This window comes from Fulmarus glacialis, unplaced genomic scaffold (genome assembly GCF_000690835.1).
Source record: "Fulmarus glacialis isolate BGI_N327 unplaced genomic scaffold, ASM69083v1 scaffold47913, whole genome shotgun sequence".
Taxonomy (NCBI): domain Eukaryota; kingdom Metazoa; phylum Chordata; class Aves; order Procellariiformes; family Procellariidae; genus Fulmarus; species Fulmarus glacialis.
The window spans coordinates 1-19,784 of NW_009203233.1; the positions used below are offsets into that span (position 1 = coordinate 1).

Consider the following 19,784-nt stretch of genomic DNA (forward strand, 5'->3'; position numbering starts at 1 on the left):
CCGGCCTGCAAGGAGGGGGTGCTTGGCTTCGCACCCGCGCTCCTGCGCGGACACGGGGTAGTTGCAGGAAAGCCAGGCGGCTCTGCGCTGTTCTCCAGCTCACTTCTCGGCGGGAGCTCAAGGGCAGCGGTAATGGGGTCTGGGCCGAGGGGGAAGAGCCTTTTGTTGGCCCCTCGCTGCTGTTGTCTGGTCCCGGGGCCGGTGGGAGCCCCAGCCGGGGTTGTGGGTGCGCAGCGCTGGGTGCAGTGCAGCCCCGCAGAAGGGCTGCGCAGCATTAGCGGTTTTCTTTCTAGTTATAAAAAGCCCTGTCTCTATATTACCTCTCCGCAAAGCCAAATAGCTATAGGATTTAGCACTTCTGTGAACCCTTTGTTTACACCTGACTTAATGTTTATCCCAAGGCTAACAAGATTTCCTGTGTGTTGAACCTAAACACCTAGGTTGGTTATCATGCCTATAGTACCAAGTATCTATTTGTCAGTGATGCGCTTGCTACTTACCAGCAGTGAATATTGGTGTTGAGGTGTTCTCTCGCTGCATCAGAACAAATCAGGTGAAGGAAACCCATCTGTCAGGAGGCCGTGACATGAATAGAAACAGTCTGAGAATTAGCAAAGAAAAGAAAAACATTGATTGCTATCATTGATTGCTATCAGTAGTATAATGAACGTCAGGCATTATAGTCAGAGGTATCTAGGCACAGGCGATATACAGAATCTGACCGAAGGAAATTGTGAGCACCAAGAACATTAGAAAAATAATTTCATAGTATATTCAGCATTGCCAAGTATTTCTAAATGAAAACAGTACTTTTTCTATGTGTCCTTCTTGGAGTGCGGTCTTGTTTCCTGTAACTGTGAGGCTGTACATAGCCTGATGTGTATTATTCTAATGCAGGGGATGTCTAAATCACTGCTGTATTTTTGCATACAAAGCACAATTGCACTATTAATTATTATTCTGGAAATACATCTCTTGAGTAGTCTGATCTCGGCTTGGCTGTTGCTGCTCTGTTATCAGTCCTGAAGCTCATTCGTCAGATCTGATCAAAAGGAGCTGGCAGAGATCCCGTGTTGTGATTAATTCCTCGCTCACTAGCATCTCTCCACAACACTTCGTGGTGGGGGCGGTTTTCTTTCGGAAATTGTACAGTGAACCAGTCTTCTGCCTATGTGTGACAGAGCAGGTTACTATTTCTGCTACTATTGCTTTTATTTACTAGATTGTTTTTCTTCGCTGTGATTGGATGCATCTTCCTGTATCAGTTGATTAACATTAGGACTCTAAAAAGGGGAACAGATAACCCATCTAACCATGAACAGCCTAACCTTAAATCTTTGCATGGTTACAGATTTATTCTTTATATATATCCTCTAGCAGCATCCAGCAGTATCTTTTTGACCAGATAAGAGATATTTGCGGTCTTTGGTCAGAAGACTTTAGCTATTGAAAGCCTCATTGATTTTTAACGGTGACAACTTTTTGATGACAACTGTGAGATTTTCTGTTTCTGCTTAGTTGCTTGTAACTGTACTTCGTACCCACTGGGGCAGCTTTGTGTCTGCCATTTCTGTAGTGATTCTACACCAGATAATGTAGGGGACTTCACTCTGTTCAAAACAGTGGCGTTATTACTGTTTGCATTGAGAGCAGATTTTGGACCAAAAATTGAGGACTGGATTTGCAAGCTGTCCTGCTAATTGTTTGCTGCTTTTGCCTGAAATGGCTAAGGCTTATTGATTCATTTTAAGTGCTTGTGATTGCTCTGGGTTCAGGTATGTTGGCATAACTACTTGTAATGAAATATAATTTTGGAAGGGGATCTGGGAACAAAAAAGCCCAAAAATCTCAAGTTGATTTCCTTCTGTACGAACAGTTCCATTTAACTATGCGGGGGATATATTGATGCCACTTACTTACTATATCTGTGCTGGAATGTTTCTGTGACATTTCTGTATTGCTATTGCTGTAGCTCTCTGGTAATAGTAGAAGTGAAGTGCCAGTTAAATAGAGCGTTATTGTTACTACCGTGAGGTTGCATAACTTTGCTAAGAGCTAATCTAGACATAGAGGTAAAAATACTATTCCTCTACAGTTACTTATTTAGGTAACTACTGGAGATAATGTGCAGATAGAAGATTTTACTATGAAATCTTGAGAGACACAGGACTCTGCCATTCTACCCACAGCACAGGCTTGAGGAAGACACTATTTTAATAAAAAACCCCTATTTATATACTTCTTTTTTCCAAAACAACTTTTCTGACAAAAAGACTTTTTAGTTTTCCCTTAAATTTATTGAATCTATGGTTTCAACTAAAGCTGTGGTATTCCCTTGCCAAACTGGTATGTTGTAATGCAGTGTTTTCCCTTGTCTATACAGCTGTCTGAGTTCAGTGCTGAGTTCCAGTGCTAGAAAGAGGATTTTGGCGGGTATCGTCATTGGGGTTGATTATTAACGTTGCCACTTTTTACCTAGTAAACACATAGTAAACAGGTTGCAAACATGGCTATATTGATAGCAGTGGTGAGGAAAAGATTCCTCGTTTGGAGATTTCAAGCCCTGCTTGCAAGCTTTGGTGTGGACAGGGTCTGCTGTTTAGCGAGACTTACTGACATTTGGTAGGATATGATTTCATGCCAAGAATACCTGTCAGCAGTCCTAGAGATTTCTTGGTCAATACTATAGCTATCTATGAGATTTCTAAGAGAACCACTGCTTATTTCCATCAGCTCTCCCAAAAGTAATTTCACAAATGGAAGTAACTTGGGAAGACTCCTCGAGTTGAACATCTCAGCATTTCTGAATATATATTTTTGTCTGAATTCTCAATACATTTTGTCACAGTTTAATTTCCCCTTCCAAAAGAAACTACTTCTTCGTACTCAAAATTCATTAACCCTCCCTTCCCCCCTCCGAAACACTTCCAAATAGGAAGAGGAAACAAATGATGGGCTGACAATATGACTGCTTACCCATGCAGCACAATCTCCATGGAAACCGACTGTCCTAGAATAGCTCAATCACATGAGGGTTACATGACATGAATAAAGTAACCAGAAAACTGGAAAATATCTTAGAACTGGAGATACCTGCACTTAATTCATTACCCCCCAGGTCTTTGGAGAGTAGCTAATAAACAAAGCTAGTATTGAGACCAGTTTAGTACACGCATATCATAATTTGTAAGTGATAAGATAGTGGAAAATTAACATGATCCTCACTTAAGGGCTGTTTATTGTTTCCAGTTTGGGAGACATTTAGAATGAATTTTGAATAATTTTCCACATGACCTGCTTCTTGAAATTGGTACCAGTGGTTTGCGGCATTGCCTTAGTAGATCCTAGTGGATTTCCTCCCTTTGTATCAGCAGGCACTGACCATTTCACACTTTTTTGGATATTTTGGATATTCTAAAGAGTAAATGCAGTAGTTGAAGTAGGAACCGCCTGTGCATAGAAGGAATTGCAAAATTACCTTCAGAATGTTTCCTTCCAGTTAATTACGTACTCATAGGGCAAGGAGATTTCTTGAGTGTAACCATATTCAATACAAAACTGAATACACTTCACTGATGATTAGTTTTCTGTCTGTAAAGACAGTGTTTTTAATGTGAGCTTTGTGACAGAGTCATTGAGAAACCTGTTACACAAATCAGATATAAACAAGTAAATATTCTACCAATTCGCCATAAAGTAAATTACAGTTAGGTAGAAAAAAAAATCATTAGTCGTTAGCTGCAGGTCATTGCATCATTAGAACATTGTAGCCCTTTCAACAGTGCAAGGATACCGTAATTTCTATGGACGGGCAAAGATCATCAATTACCTTTTCCTGTTTGTCCAGTCCCAGATCACATTGTCACAGCTTCCACTTCTGAGATGAAGTTTTGTAGTAAGTTTTTTTTGTCTGTTGTATGAATGAAGACCATAAAGTCATCACACATTTATATTAGCATATTTACTGTCTTGGTGCCTCTAACAGGAAACAGCATAATTTCCATCATCTGTCTCCTGGCAGAGGCCGAAAATGGGCATTGGTCATTACTCAGTGAAAGGGGAATGAACATTAGTTTGAAGATTGAGGTCCTCAAGATTGATCATTACAGGACTGTAATGCACAGGAAGAAACCCCATAGTTCTCAGCTGTAAGAGACTCTGTACAGTTTCAGACAGTCTATGTAAATAGTTTTTGTATTGGTTATGACTGATCATGTTCAATACAACAACGTTGCACCGTTACGTTAAACCATTTTCAACTCTTATTAAAGTTTTCGATGTTTTCATTAAATGCATTTCTGATTTATGAAATATCTTTAGATGGGTAATCATTTAGGGCTGTTTGCCTAACTTACAAAAGAGCTACCGATAGTTTCTCTGCTTCTCACTATATATCTTAAACACGTCACATGAGCTATATGACTAACATTATTGCCTGTTTATATGGTGCTTTTCTTCCATATGGTCATACCATACAAATGGAAGTCTTACTCTGAACATTTTCACCTAGGCTTGTTGCTCATATCAATGAATGCAATCCTGCTGGAACCTGCAGCACTAACTATGCAAGTGAAGGTTAACAGCATCAGGTTTCATATCTGGTGCATGTAGTGTTTCCTTCAGACTGCCCTTACAGGGCAGCTATTGCTGGGGCAGATTCTTCATTTAAAGGTTACATTTTTAACAATATCTCCTTTGCCCTGCTTTGCTTAATAAAAGTAAATGCCATAACGTGTATCTTTTTAAAGCACCTAACCCGTGTTCTTCCTAAAACTAAGTTGGGATTCGTCCAGATGTTTGGTCCTGATGGTCGAGTGGGATGTGTTGTGTTCCTAGAGAGTTTACCATTGTTCACTCTCTGGATCGGGGAAAGTGATGCTCTGTTTTTTGTTGTTTGTTTCCTTGAATGGCTTTCAACTTGCTAAGAAGCACAATGAGTCATTCATTTTTGATTAGTTGATTGATGACACTGCATGTGTGCACCATTGTTACAGAATATGGGATTTCTCTAGCCAACCATTCCCATTTGCAAACGCAATCTAATACCTGGGCTTCGGAAGAGGATGAAAGGAGTGAATATTATAACTGCCTATTGACTGAGCATGAAAACAAGATTTTGCTTTTAAAAAAAAGCAGAATGTTTATTTTCCTGCTCTATCCTTAAAAAAAAAAAAGGTGGCTTTGACTCTGCCTTTATTCCAGTAAAAGGAGAAAGGCTGTGAAACAGTCACATTCTGATACAACTTACACTTGCATCAGGCCCAGTGCCATTTACACATACTTTAAGCACCTGAATTTGAACAATAAAGTACTGTAGATAATGTATTATTTTGCAACAGGATACATCATTTCTCCTCGTTGTGTTTTAGGATATTTGCAGGGGCAGTGTTTGGAAATGTTCGTTTCAATCTGTGCAAACACAGAAATGAGTCACTTTGCATTCTGAGTACAACAGGCAAAAGCAGCTTTCCGGGAGGGCAGCGAAGGGGGCTAAGGGTAGGCTATGCCAGCTGCAAATCCAGTGCAAAAAACCAGTAAACATGGGCTATTGAAGCAAGCTGGGCTTCCAATTGCTGTGAAATTCTCCAAAGTGAACTGTAGCTAAACAAACAAATATTTTGTTGTCTCAGACAGAAAAATGAAAACCTACCCAGCCATTGGTTTCTTCCTCCTCTTCGTGATCAGCTATGGCTCCTCTGAAAACTCAAGTACGTCTAGAGGGTGCGGACTGGATCTTCTCCCTCAGTACGTTTACCTGTGCGACGTGGATGCCATTTGGGGAATAGTTGTGGAGGCGGTTGCGGGGGCAGGTGTGCTGACGACGTTATTGCTGATGCTGATTTTGCTGGTGAGGCTGCCCTTCATCAAGGACAAGGAGAAGAAGAGCCCCCTGGGAATGCACTTCCTCTTTCTTTTTGGGACTCTCGGACTGTTTGGGCTGACGTTTGCTTTCATCATACAAGAAGATGAAACGGTGTGCTCTACCCGAAGGTTTCTATGGGGAGTTATCTTTGCTTTGTGCTTCTCATGCTTGCTAGCTCAAGCCTGGAGACTTCGTAGACTAGTTCGACATGGGAAGAGTCCGTCTGGCTGGCATCTAGCTGGTGTGGCAATCTGCCTGATGCTCGTTCAGGTCATTATTGCAACCGAGTGGTTAATACTGACAGTTGTCAGAGATAACAAGTTGGCCTGCAGCTATGAACCGATGGATTTTGCAATGGCTTTGATTTATGTTATGTTCCTGATGGTATTTACCATGGGATTTTCTCTTTTCACTCTCTGTGGAAAGTTTAAGAAATGGAAGAAAAACGGAGTATGCCTCATTATAACACTTTTTTTTTCCATTCTGATTTGGGTAGCCTGGATGACTATGTACCTCTTTGGTAATGCTGAGCTAAAGAGAAAAGACAAATGGAGTGATCCCACTCTTGCTATTGCACTGGTGTCCAGTGGTTGGGTGTTTGTTATTTTTCATGCCATCCCAGAGGTTCACTGTACCATCCTTCCATCACAGCAGGAAAACACTCCCAATTATTTTGATACTTCACAGCCAAGGATGCGTGAAACTGCTTTTGAGGAAGATATACAGCTTCCTCGGAGCTACATGGAAAACAAAGCCTTTTCGATGGATGAGCATAATGCAGGTAAGAATCTGCTACAGAGGACTGTATTTTTCTGTAGTAGCCAAGAAAATCATCTGTATAAGACATTTTTCAGGTGTTCAAAACAAGGGTCATTGCAAATGCCATATTTTTCACTCTATATATTGTTCCTTTTTAGAATTTTCATTAAGATATCACCTAGTGGGGGAAAAAATGAAAAAAATGCAATACAGAAAATACATCTTCGGTTAAAATGATTCTTTTCCATGTTGTTTTTTCATTGAAAAACTGAACAATTTCCAATGCAAAGCCAACACTGAAAGCCAAAAAAATTTACTGTGGAAAAAATAGCCTCTATTTTAAAATAGTTTAAATGACATTTTTTGTCATTATCAGTTAACAACATTTAATATGAAGTATTTTCCAAAAACCCAAGAAAAAATCAAGTAAGTGCTCTATGTTACAAAGTGCTCAGCCTCTTGAGCAGCAAAATAATTGCTATTAATTATATTTCCATTTAAATGGGATTTAATGCCAGTTTGTGACACTGGGGGGGGAAAAATGCAAAGTGGCATATAGACAATTTCAAAGACAGTCTTTGTTCTGACAGCTTTAACGTCTGAACAGACTATGCATATATAGAAGTTTCCAGGTAATGGTTGCTTTCCTTGTCGTAGCCGTTTGGTGACATAGAACAATATGTGATGAGACATCATTAAAATCTGCAATGAAAATGTTTTTGAGCGATTACTGAAAGGGCCAGCAACAACTGTTAGCTTAAGAGATCCAAACCACTGCTGAAAGTTTAACCCGTATCAGAAAATACACAGGGATGCGTATCTGACCGCTGATGGGAAGCACGAGGCCAATGGTGTTCTATAGTGCAGGTTGCGCTCTGGTGCTGTCCCACAGTTGGGTAAAGGATTTCAGTACTAGTCAAACTGCTTTTTATTCACTGTAATTGAGAAGAGGACTTTGGTATCCCAGCCAATAGTTGCCACATTGCTTTGGCAGCCCCCAAAAGGCAGCTTGGGGCATGTTGTCCAGGCACTTCACCTTCCTATTCATCTTTATGTATCTTTGATTTCCTCTGGGTTTGATGTTTCCTCTGGATACAGACCAGACATGGAGGAAAACAGCACTCTTGTTTGGCACAGTGTCGGGTCAGGAAGGCATTTTTCCTCCAAGTCTTTTAGCAGGAACTTTAAAGGTCTCCTTCTAGTATGGAAGCTTTGAACAGAAAGGAGTTAAGTTCTGTGAGTATATACCAAAGGCAGTGGTAAAACAAACAAAAAATCGCATGGATAAAAGAATGGTTGTTCATTACTAATGTTCCAGAGCAGCAGAGGCAGCTTCACGATGGACTGTAAAAGCACTCTTTTTTTTTTTTACTGTCCTCCATCTCCCATTAAATTAATTTCATAGTAAGGTGCAGTGGCTTCAGTGGGGCTATTTCTGACTAAGGCAGATCTAAGAATGAAATTGGATCTTTCAGTCTGTATTACTCCCATTCATGCATACATTTTAAAAAAGAACTGGAAGCTCCTTTTTGATCTAATCATTCAGTGATTAAGTTTTTTAGTGAAATGGGTAGACGTATCATAGCTATAAAATCATTATATTGTTTATTATAGTGCAATTTATGTTCTGTTTTAATCTATCTGAATCTTACGCGGTAGAATACAAAATAGATTTCCTTATCTGATGCCTTTATTAATATTTATCGTAATAAATGCATGTCATTCCTATTCCTATGGCACATGGGAGAAGGATACACACGTTTTTAATAAATCAAAAGAGATTCATTATTCCTTTGCAGCAGTTCTTTAAGTACAGACTTAAGACAACAGGGTTTGGAGACAAAACTTACTAGTATGGTAGAGACTTAACGTAAATACAGGTAATAATATTCAAGTCACATATTATGGCTGCTGAAGTGTTAATTTAAGTCAGATCACTGTACTGATTGTTGTCAGTGGCTAAGCACCTGGAATCTATTAGCAGTTGGCTCTCTGCAGGTATGTAGAGAATGTTCTCTTCTTTTATTCATTTAATTAACCTCGATTCAAGAATTCATCATTAAGAGTTTAGAAATTAAAGGAAGGGTACTTTCTTCAATTATACTTCAGAATGATGCTTAAAAATATAAGATCTACTAGTTGTAAGATTTTGGAAGACATGATAACCAGAAAACACCTCTTAGTTCCCCGAGTGTAGTATTCATTTTAGTAAGTAGTTAGCTTCAAATAGAAAACGTGCTTGGATAAACATATTTTCCATTAATTCCTGTTATTTCCATTAATAATTGTATAAAATAATTTAGTAATTTTGCTCTTTTTTTCTCTTTTTTTTTTTAAGATTTTAAGCAGCATTTTAAGAATCTGAATAACCTTTAAACTATAGGTTCAAACAAGCATATGTTCTCCTAGTGTCTCTCTTTCTTAGCAAAATGTAGCTCCAAGTTATACATAACAACAAGAGCTGTTCTATTCCAGGAATATCATTAAGCATTAATAAAGCAAAATTATTTTAAACATCATGTAAACAACATACTAATCTGGGATTTTAATACTCATATGATAGATAAGTTGAAATATCTACTTAAAAGAGTTATTTTCATACCTGTGTCGTGTAAAAATGTTAGTAAAGTATTTAGAAACCCTGGAAAAAGGCAACTTAAATAGTTCTCAGTGCTCTCTGGAAGTGCAATGCACACTAGTAGGGCAGCTTCTGTAAGGCAAAGAGAATTTGCCTTATACATGAAAAATCTGGATTTGAAATGTAGAATGCTACAGCTGTCAAGAAACCCAAGCCTAAGAAGCTCTGGTACTCACTGAATTTCATTTAATAACTTTTAGTAGTACTACAAGTCACGCTCAGAGCCAATGCCTAAAAACAAAGTTAAAAAAAATTAAAATATGTGTTAAAAGGAGACTGGCACAACATTTGCTCAAATATTCTTGGCGCTATATTTTTTTTTTACCTATACATACTCTACACAAGTAGATGTATTTAACAGTAATGGAAAAAATACAAGGAAAAATGGTGAAACTGGTATGAGAAAAAAATTTCAAAATGAGTATTTTGTCCACAAGCTTTGTCTCTGATTCTCATGTTAGAAGAATTTTAGACTTACTGCAATAATAGGGAAGGAAAATTTAGCAATATGAAATTGAATTTACTGGCTCTTTAAGATAACTTTGAAATGACCATGGAGTTTTGTGTAAATATTTTGTGTAAACGTGTAAAGATTTTAATGATAGTATGCATTATAAAGAGATTTTTTTTCTTTATGTGTACTAGCAAATACCAGTGCAGTCATTTGTGTTTAACGCACAAGAAGCAGCCAAACTACAAAGAAAGAATACTAGTGACCCTGAGATGGTTAAATATAAAATAAAAAATACATAATTCTAGTTTAGGCATTTTCATCTTTTGTTCTCCCAGTGTTCTGCGAAAATATATAATTTTACAATATAGAGCAAGTGAGGGTCCGTGTGTATCTGAAGTCAACAACTGAGCATTTGCAGGACTGGATTTCTAAATTTCTGTGCTAATCAATACGGTTCTTCATCTCTGTGCACAATTCCCAAAGAGAGGAGTAGCAGTGGATAGAGGACAGCACATGGCAGTTTAAATCTTGTTCCATACGGTGCAACTCTATTAAATCCTGGCTTCGTTAAAGTCTATGCTGAACTTCTTGTAAACTTCAGCTCATTCACGGTTTCAGCCAGAGAGTGTAGATTGTAATTAGAATTAAATCTAAGAGAAATTCTTGCCCCAGGTGCCTGAACTAGGCGTGTTTCTATTTATCAGCTCACAGATGAGTATTGCTCGTTGTAACCATGCAAGTCGCATGGATAAATGAGCTCTGTTCCCTGGCCACATCTGAAATCAGTAAAGCCATTATTTACTGCCAAAGTAAAAAGAGAGTTTGTATGTGCCAATCCCTGGGCTGGTTTAGAGAGAAAGAAGCATAACCCTAACTATGTGTATCTCTCATTCAGAATATACATCTTGAATCCAAACTTGTGCTAAAATTAATGGAGAGACTGATGTATTTCTGGTATAAACATTCAGAAGGACAATCAGCATCTTCTCTTTTGCTTCAGTCACTTGCCATGTTTAAGCTATTCGAAAGCAGTATTTATTTCATATTTCTAGTTTCTCAGAGTAAATATAATCTGAAACATCTGGAAAATCCTTATACGCTAGTCATGCTGAAGTAATGCTCAGGGGGGTTGTGAGCATGCTTACTGGCTCAAGCAATGTTTTGGATCCCTGTCCTCTGAATTTGATAGAAAGCAAAATGTAGTGTCATTTTATTTAACCCCACAGTATCCAGACCAATACAGTGAACATTTTGCAAAATACATTGCACAAGATACGTCAAAGGTTCGGTGATTGAAGACATTTAGCTCCTATTGAAATGAGACTAAGCAAACTTCAAAAATTTGGTTCCAATAAATTTTTTCCCATTCCACAGCAAACAGTTAATTTTAAAACTGACTCTTCTGAGATCCATCCCAACTATGTAAGAAAAACTGCTGTTCAAAAGCAATGTAAAAACTGGTATGGCAGCACAAAAGTTAAAATCAATGGCAGAGTCCCCAATAACTAAACTGGAAGCGAGATACTTTTATGATTTCAAAGGAGATGCACAGCATTAATTGTGTTCCTAAGAACGATCTCTCTTTTCTAAACACAGCGCTAAGAACGGCAGGATTTCGAAACGGCAGTTTGGGAAGCCGACCTAGTGCTCCTTTTAGAAGCAATGTTTATCAGCCAACTGAGATGGCAGTTGTGCTAAATGGTGGGACTGTAAGTATCAAAATGTGATGATTTAAGAAATCTTTGATGTGCACTGATATATACAACCACTGCTAATTGAAAAACCTGCTTTTAGCTTATTCACAGCAGGGGGGAAAGCTGTAAATGAAAATTCGGGCAGCAAGTATGCATGTAATGCTTCCCTTCTCTCTAGAAAAGATGTAATTACAAAGTATTTTGCATTTCTTTACTTGGCCGTTCACATTTTGCAGTTGTAGCTTGAGTGAACCAAGTTCTTTGGTGAGACTACATATTCAGTGGCCCTTTCAAATTAAATTTGTGCTAAGGTATTTAACATAACTATTAAGTGACACAATTTCTAATGTGATTTTTTTTTTCAAGATGATGTGAGTCACACAAATGTTTACATTACTTTTTAAATAAGAATCATTGTTGCAGATAGTGGTGGTCTCTCATGTATCTTCCATTTTCTTGTAAAATGTATGTAATTCTTTGTAAGTTACAGATGTGTACGTCTCTGGGAAAGGGATTCATAAAAGAGGAATATAGAATATTTTAATGTTCGTAGCATTGATTTTTCTCTTAGACAATAGTTTGGCATGCCATTCTTTGATAGACCTGTTTTTCTGCAGCCTGATTGTTGCAAGAATGGCTTAGTGATCTGATGCCAAACAGACTTCGTAAATATTTTTCACATGATGTGTAATTTGGACTTGAAGACATTTCGATAGCAGGCATACTGTTGAAAAAGAAGAATTTTCATCCCCATATTTTTCATGCATACCTACATGCTTCTTAAAAATCTACCCATGAGCCAGTTTATACTCATGTGAGTTGGGTTTTCTTTATTTTGAATCATGAGCTGATTCCATAACTCAACCTCTACGTTTAAAACCAAATAACGTGAACTGATTGCAGGTCTCTTTTTGTTTTTAAATAAGTAAAGTTTTGGTTGATTTTAGTGAACAAGAGGGACTAGATACAAGGATTCTCCTGTGTGGGTAAGACAGTGGGAAACATATCAACTTGAATACAATGAAAAGGCTTGTGCTTTGCTGTCAGTAATGAATAGCATCCTTCTGATGTTTGGATTCACCTATGCCTATGTTTTCTGATACCAGAATATGCAGCTCTGGGAAAAGGCAGTTTAAGGATGAGAGGCTAGAGAATTTGTTTTGGGGTTTTTTTTGTTTGTTTTGTTTTGAGGTGGATACAAAGCTTAATGGAGAACATCAGATAGTAAAATGAGAGATTAATGTGTATATACAGTCATGGTTTTTACAGAGAGGTAATATACTGTATGGGTGGAAGATGAGTTTCTTTGTATCACTTTGCTCTGGAACTACTGTCTGGAAAGCTGTCATGTACATGTAGCATGATAACACTGATTTTTGAACAGACTAGATCTCTCAGTTATGGGTTTACTATCCTTATTTCCAGATACCAACTGCTCCGCCAAGTTACACTGGACGACACCTCTGGTGAAAGGCTGTAGGCTGTAGAGAATAAGAATCCTTGTTGCAGATGTTGTTCCCTGGCAGTGTGTCTTTGAGGGAGGAATCCATAACAGTACCAGAACAAAGCGACAAAACATCCAGGAGCTTTCGAAATCCTACAGAGGATTTTGTCTAAATGTGAACACCATTGAACTGATAAGATAATTGCAAAAACAAAATTGTAAAACTGAAGCTGAATCTAATTTAAAATAGAGTAGGCACACCTTAAATTGGAAGAGGGGGATGTTGTAACCTGAAATGTAAGATATTCTCTTGTCTGTAACTAGTGTGCGAGGCAAGCCTGTTTTTGTTGGTTGCCAGCTGCTTGCAAAATACCCTCCTCTCACCTAAACTTAATTCATGTTGCCACAAGAGATTGCCACTACAGCGTGAAAACATGCAGGATTTCTTTCCATTTTGCTCCTTTTCCCTTCATTTCAAACGTCATGAAAAGTACCTTGTTTGCTTCATTATCTAGCTGTACTGTACAGTCACGTAGCATCGTGTGTAGTCAAGCATTGTCACTCAGTGGCAACTAAATCACCATTACACTGTAGGCTGATACTCTTCTCTTTAAAAAGCTGGTGCAGGAAATGCAGTTCTGGAGGTCTATGCATGTTTCATGCAAGTTACGGAGCTTCTTGAGGCGAAAGAAAAAGCGTAGGTCCAGCACAGAGGCAGCTCTCCTCGGTCGTGTGGGATCGATTCCCCGTTATTCCAGCCTCAACGCCGAGTGTGAGCAAAGAGCCGTGCGCTCTCATGTCTCCTACAGACGATGCCATTAAGTGAAACTTTGGAGGGATATACTTTTGCAAAGACTTAGCTGGGGAGAGAACGTGACTCGAGTTTGCCAGGAGGAGTTGGTTGTGATGGTGGATTAAAGGCAACCCACTGTACGGCCCGAGACCGCCTGTTCTGTTGGGCTGATCTTCTCACGCAGGAAAGCGGTGGCGGCTGGGCAGTACTGGCCACCTTTCAGGAGAAACTCAGCAGCAGATAGGGTCAAGACCTCCCTTTCTAATCCCTGTTCATATGAGTAGTCCCCTTGACTGCAGTTGTTTGTGCATTTAAATGTGGTTGTGCATTTTAGTGCCTAGCTATTAGAATCTCCGTGCTGGAGGTGGTTTGTTGTTGTTTTTGTTTGTTTAAGGTGGTTTCTTCCCTACTCCTCCCCTCCCATCCACTTCTTTGAGTTGATATAAGGCAGACTTTCTTAAAGCTTTTTATCTTTGTTTTCTCCAGGTTATTTAAAAGGTTCCCATTGCCCATTGTTTGTGCCATGGTTTTTCATTATGTTTAAGCAATCATTCCTTTATTTAACATTTAATACATATCGGACATTGAAAACATCATTGTATCCTCACTGTTTGGCCAATGTTAATCTTAGCTTTCCTTGATACTAAAAGCTAATTGTTTTTACTTGAGGGCATAGGAAACATATAACAATTAAACTTTGCATATGCTGTAATAAAAATATATATTTTCAAACTAAAAAAAATATAATGTACAAATAACTGAATAGCTAGTAGCTTCACAGAAAGAAGTTACTTGGTGTATACTGCAAAAGAAAGACAAGCTTTTTATTTTTCAAGAGTCTTCCTGATCTTCATGTACCTCCATTTCTACTGAATTAGGAACCTAGTCCTGCAGACTTGTACTCCCACGAGTAGTCCCATCGACACCAGTAGGTCTACATACAGGTACAGAGGCTGCAAGACCAGTCCCTAAGTGTTGCACACAGATATATATGTGTATATATATATGGAAAAAATATATATTGCCATTCTTGCCATGATCATCTTATGGGGTTTTATTTCAAAGCCCTTCTCTTCCAGAAGCAATGTTTTTCTGTCATGCATGCGTAAAGGAGTATGTTAGCTCCCCCCTGCCCTTCCCTGCTCGAGGCAAAGGAAGCATGTGCTTGTTTTAGGGATTGCTTATTTTATTTTGTAAGTAGCTAGATGGCCTTAGTAACCAAGTAGGGTAGGGGTGGATATTGCATGCTATCCAGCAACTTAGAAATACATTTTGCTTGTTTTAAGCAAAGCTTTGATCAAGTAAGATAGTATTTAAGGTAATGATAGTTACCCAGAAGATGCATCATTTGGAACAATAAAAAACCTATTACCATCACTTGCCTGCAGAATTTTGCTTTTAAAAACCAGTTTAAAAAAAAAACCCTCATAAAACTCTATTGTAAAAACATGTAAGATGACCATGGCATAAATGGTAGGACAGCTTTCTTTTAAAAAGTTTATCATGCTACAACCAAGATTTATGAATTATAATACACCTTTTACAGACCTTGGACAAAATCTGTACAAGATATAGTTATGTTAAGAGACTTTTTTTTTCTTTTTCTAGATGTGACTGAATTGATAAATAGTTCCCAATCCTGCTCCTGATGAAGTTGTTTGGAATTTGAGGCCTTATGCAAAGATATGGCCAGATCCTACAAACTGCTGCTCACGTGACTAGTCTCAGTGGGTTAGTCATGTGGACTATTCACAAAATTAAAAATTAGCAGGATTGGGTTTAATTTGTGGTGGTGAAGGTGTGGCAATAGATTAGGAGGGTCTTTATTTTCCAACTTTATACAATTAGTAATAAGCAACTTTTTTTTGTAAGTCACTAGTCTGTGATGCAAAATGCCCCAAATAAAACTGCAATTGAAGAAAGGCACCTTTAGGTTAACTTATCTTTTTGTTACAGTAAACAAATTGTTTACTTTTGCCTTTTATGAAAGTTATCTAGAATGTAGAGCATCTGTGAACAACATAATAAGTAAGTAAGCACAAGCCTTTCGCAGTTCAGTTAAATATAATTAGCTTTTATACTATAAAAGCTACTATGTTGTCCCTTGATGGTTATGTGCTCATGGTGTTTCCATGCAGAAAAATGAAATCGTAAAGCATCTGAAAAAACTATTACCGAAACAAGGTTTATAATAACTGGCTTTTGATCAATGGCTGGAAAAAAGTTCAAAGCCATACTTTGCAGATCCTGTCCTGCTTTCAGATGAGTTGAGGGTGTTTGGCACTTGCCAGAAAATATGTAGCATCTTCAGAAGAACTCTCTCAATACATAACATTTGTTTCTATAAACAAGGTACATGAAATACTATAGAACTAGATGTTTCTGTTTTTAGTCTAAACACAGGCATCTTGGTTGGCTTGCTTTGAGCTTGATGCCTTGGGTCTAACCAAAGGCCATGCAAAAGGGAGCATTGTAGCTTTTATAATAAAACAATTGGACTATTCTACCAACTTACAGGATTACAAAGCAGGTGCTTTTTATTAATTGATGAGAGCTAAAGCTCATTTTTGATAGATAATATATATTTATTAAATGTATTAATGTGTGTTTTATAACATACCCTTTTTTCCGCTGATTATTGCATACTGGTATCTTATTAAGTACATCTTTAAAGAATTTTCAAGACAATCAATGTGTACCATGATGACTGTACATAAGTATACAAAACTACAAAGGTTGTAAAGCATGGGCAAATGTTTTATTTTCAAAATGCTGTTCTTAACGAGAATAAAGGCTTTACTATTTACTTACAATGTTTGTGTTAACTTGGTGTTAAAATCCACCTAAAATTTGTCCATTACAGTAAACTAATGGTGCTACAGACAGCATTGTCCTGTGGTGATACCATGGGTGCAATTCTGCAACAAAGCTAAGTTGAACTAAAGGAAACCAGCCCCTAGAGGCTGGGGTCACATTCCTCCACCTTTGGCCACATTCCCACATTTACCCTTAGCTCTGGCACCTATCAAACCCACGGTGAGCCAGTCAAGGAGCTGAGCAGCCAAACTCTTAACACTACAAGTGATATTTTTTTCTTCCAGTTGGCTCAGCAGTTTCCTGTACTGGCTCAATTGTTAGTGCTTGTGAAAAGGAGGGGATAGCATCATACAGCTGGGGTTGAGAGTTTTTTTGTCAAATGGTTTGATTTTCCTGATCTGGTGCAACAACCAGCATCAACAACCAGGAAAAAAAAGCGGGGTGGGTACTGGTATAACAGTGAAGACAAAGTCTGTGTAAGCGATGGAAGAAATCCACGTTGAACCACAGCAAGAGCTAGAGGGTGTCCGTGTTTTATCATGCTTTCATTCAAAACAACTAGACCTTTGTTTGACTTGTATGGAATTAGTACTAGAATTGCAAATATCTTCTCTAATTGTGAAATTACAAAGGCCTAAATAGGACTATGCTTGACAAGACTGAGTTAAAAAAATAATGAGGGCTCCTTAGCAGGGGGCCCAGTCTGATTTTTATTCTGCTCGCACCTTATGTAAGTAAGTACACATACACAAGATCGCTGAAAATGCTATCACTGTGATCTTGATTTTACACTTTCTCAGCACATGTGCTGTGATAACAAAAGGGCCTTTGACTTTTTTCCCCTGCAGAAATGCAGAGCAACCCTAGCTCTCATTGCCTTCAGTTGGAATTGCAGAGGCACAGCATTTCTGAGAATTAGACCGTTATGAACAGAGCCTGGATTTGTGTAAATTGTCACAGCTCTGCAGAAGTCAGTGAAGCTACTCCAGGTTCTATTAAATGAAAATTTTTGCCTTAGTTCTAACACTTGCATACATGTGGCATTTCATCCAGAGTTTTGTCCCTGTCAGAAAACCTTGCAAGTGAGCATTCAGGAACACAAGATAAACACAGACTCACATTTTTTGGCTAAATGTGCACAATTCCATCTGTTTTAACAGAATTGTGTTCACTTACACTAGGACTGAATTTTATCTTGGCATGCTGGGTCCTTACATAATCTCCCTTTGATTTACAACACCTCACATGTAAAACTAATGCCAAGAGTGTTTCTAAATCAGTACCACAAAGTTTAGTCCATGAGCTCTGTGTTTTGTGACATTGGTGAGAAAACTAAAATCGAGATGTTGAATGATTTTGTCTATGTTCTTCTGAGTCTTCCAGTTTGCTTCCCACTGCAACCATATAAAATAAAATATTAAATACTTAACTTTCAAAAACATCCACAGAAACAAAAAAAGTAAACGTCCATATTTCCACAGCAAATACTCTGTTGTTTGATAAATAAATAAATAAAAATCCCCCACCCAAACCAAAAGACCTATTTCTTCTATGCATGGCATTTTTTTGTTTTGACACGGCTTCAGCACTCAGATACTTGCACGCAGTTCTCAGTGCCACCTGTGGGAGTTGTGCATGTGTAGCTGAGGGCAGAGTTGTTTGCTAGTAAGAAGTTATTGGATTGTTCAAAAAAAATGAAAGCAGCTCTTTGAGGTTTAGGCTTTGAAGAATTTTCAATTAAAAGTCACTGATGAAGTCATACAGTTCACCTAGTATATAAATATATTTTTGTCATTTAGGACAACAAGCAAGGTCAATAAAGAATAGTTTTTCTATGTCTCAGTGGAAAGAAGAATGTTATCCATGTGATTGCAAAGGGTCTGCCAAATGGGAAAAATCAGTCAAACAAAGAGCACAGGGTTGCTTGCTGGAGTAAACAATTCTAAATGAACAAAAGCTCTCCATAAAAGTAAAATATCCCACCCCCTAGTGAAAGCTGTTTTCAAAGCTCTGTATTCTTTCAGAGTGCTGTAATACAGATTAACCTAATGTTTTTCTTCTGCTCATACAACAGTCTGGTTCCTCAGACTAATTCGGTGATTTCAGCTGTCATATTCTGTTCTTAACATTTTACAAACTGCCTTGTAATTTATAAAGATAAAAATCTGTTTTCCACTTCCTACACTTCAGAAGATGCATCTGTACTGTACACCTTTCACATCAAGCAAGTCTCTTTGGAGATTTATATATAAAAGTTATGCTAGAGGCAAAGAAGGCCAAATAAGCCTGAAAAATTCCTTTTTGTACATAGAGTTTCAGGAGAGCTTAGTTACCCTTCCAAGGCATGCAACTGAAAACCAGCAAACAAAATCCTCTTGGTACGTACCCGGAATACCAGGCTGCAACAGGCCCATGTGCTAATTTAAGGTGCTCAATGTGCTACCAACCTGGAAGATCTCAGCTCATAGAAAACATACAGGAAAAGTGATGTATCATGATGAGGAACACAGACAATACCTTAGAAACCCAAAATACGACTGCAGTGGCAGGATATACCCTATGTTCTACAATGGTCAAGGCAGTATGTGCCCAGTGCCTTGCTGGGACAAGACTCTTCTGGATTTTAGGGCTTTTGTTTGTACAGCTGGTAAGGAGAAAAATCAGAGTGGATTAAATATCCTATGTAATTATGAATGTCCCATATACAAAATACTAACTATTGTGTTGAATTTTATCTAATATTCCTTGATGTGGTGAGGCTGGCCTTTGCAAATATTTCATAAAAATCACAAGTTCAAAAATCCCAGGGCTCACATACACTGTTTCACATTAAAATGAGCAGGTGTTTTAGGTAGCTGCTAGCAGTGCTTTTAGTCAGGAGCATCCATGTCTTACCATAACCTGTATTACTTAAGCATAACAATTTCAAATCACATCACGCTAACCAAGAAGCACAGGTTGTCAGCATTAATCTGGATTTTAGGCAGTTATTTAAATACTTTTTGACATATACTTGCTTCCTATGCAATTAGAAAAGTAAGATGTCCTCAGGACTCAGATAAGCTGGAAAGATGGGGAAAGAAACTGCCTGGCTAAGTCTTTTCACTAGAAATTTCCATTAGGAAAATGTATTTTTCAGGCTGTGACACCTCAAACTGAACTAACTTGCTTAAAATATTTTGAAATGCCTAAGGAAGATGTTTAGTTTGGATATTAGCATAGATCCCATGAAGTTTAGAACAAGTTACACTAGCTGATAATCCAGCCCATTTCTTGCAGACAACACATATATAAAAGCAATGAATAGTGTAAGTGTCAATAT

General features: G+C 38.1%; 1 protein-coding gene across 1 annotated transcript; it reads left to right on the forward strand.

The window, feature by feature from the left end:
- The first annotated feature begins 5,638 nt into the window (after positions 1–5,638).
- GPRC5B (G protein-coupled receptor, class C, group 5, member B) lies at positions 5,639–12,878 on the forward strand. Its single transcript, XM_009574565.1, has 3 exons — positions 5,639–6,644; positions 11,311–11,423; positions 12,834–12,878. Exons 1-3 carry the CDS (start codon positions 5,639–5,641, stop codon positions 12,876–12,878), a joined length of 1,164 nt encoding a protein of 387 aa, XP_009572860.1.
- The last annotated feature ends 6,906 nt before the right edge of the window (positions 12,879–19,784 follow it).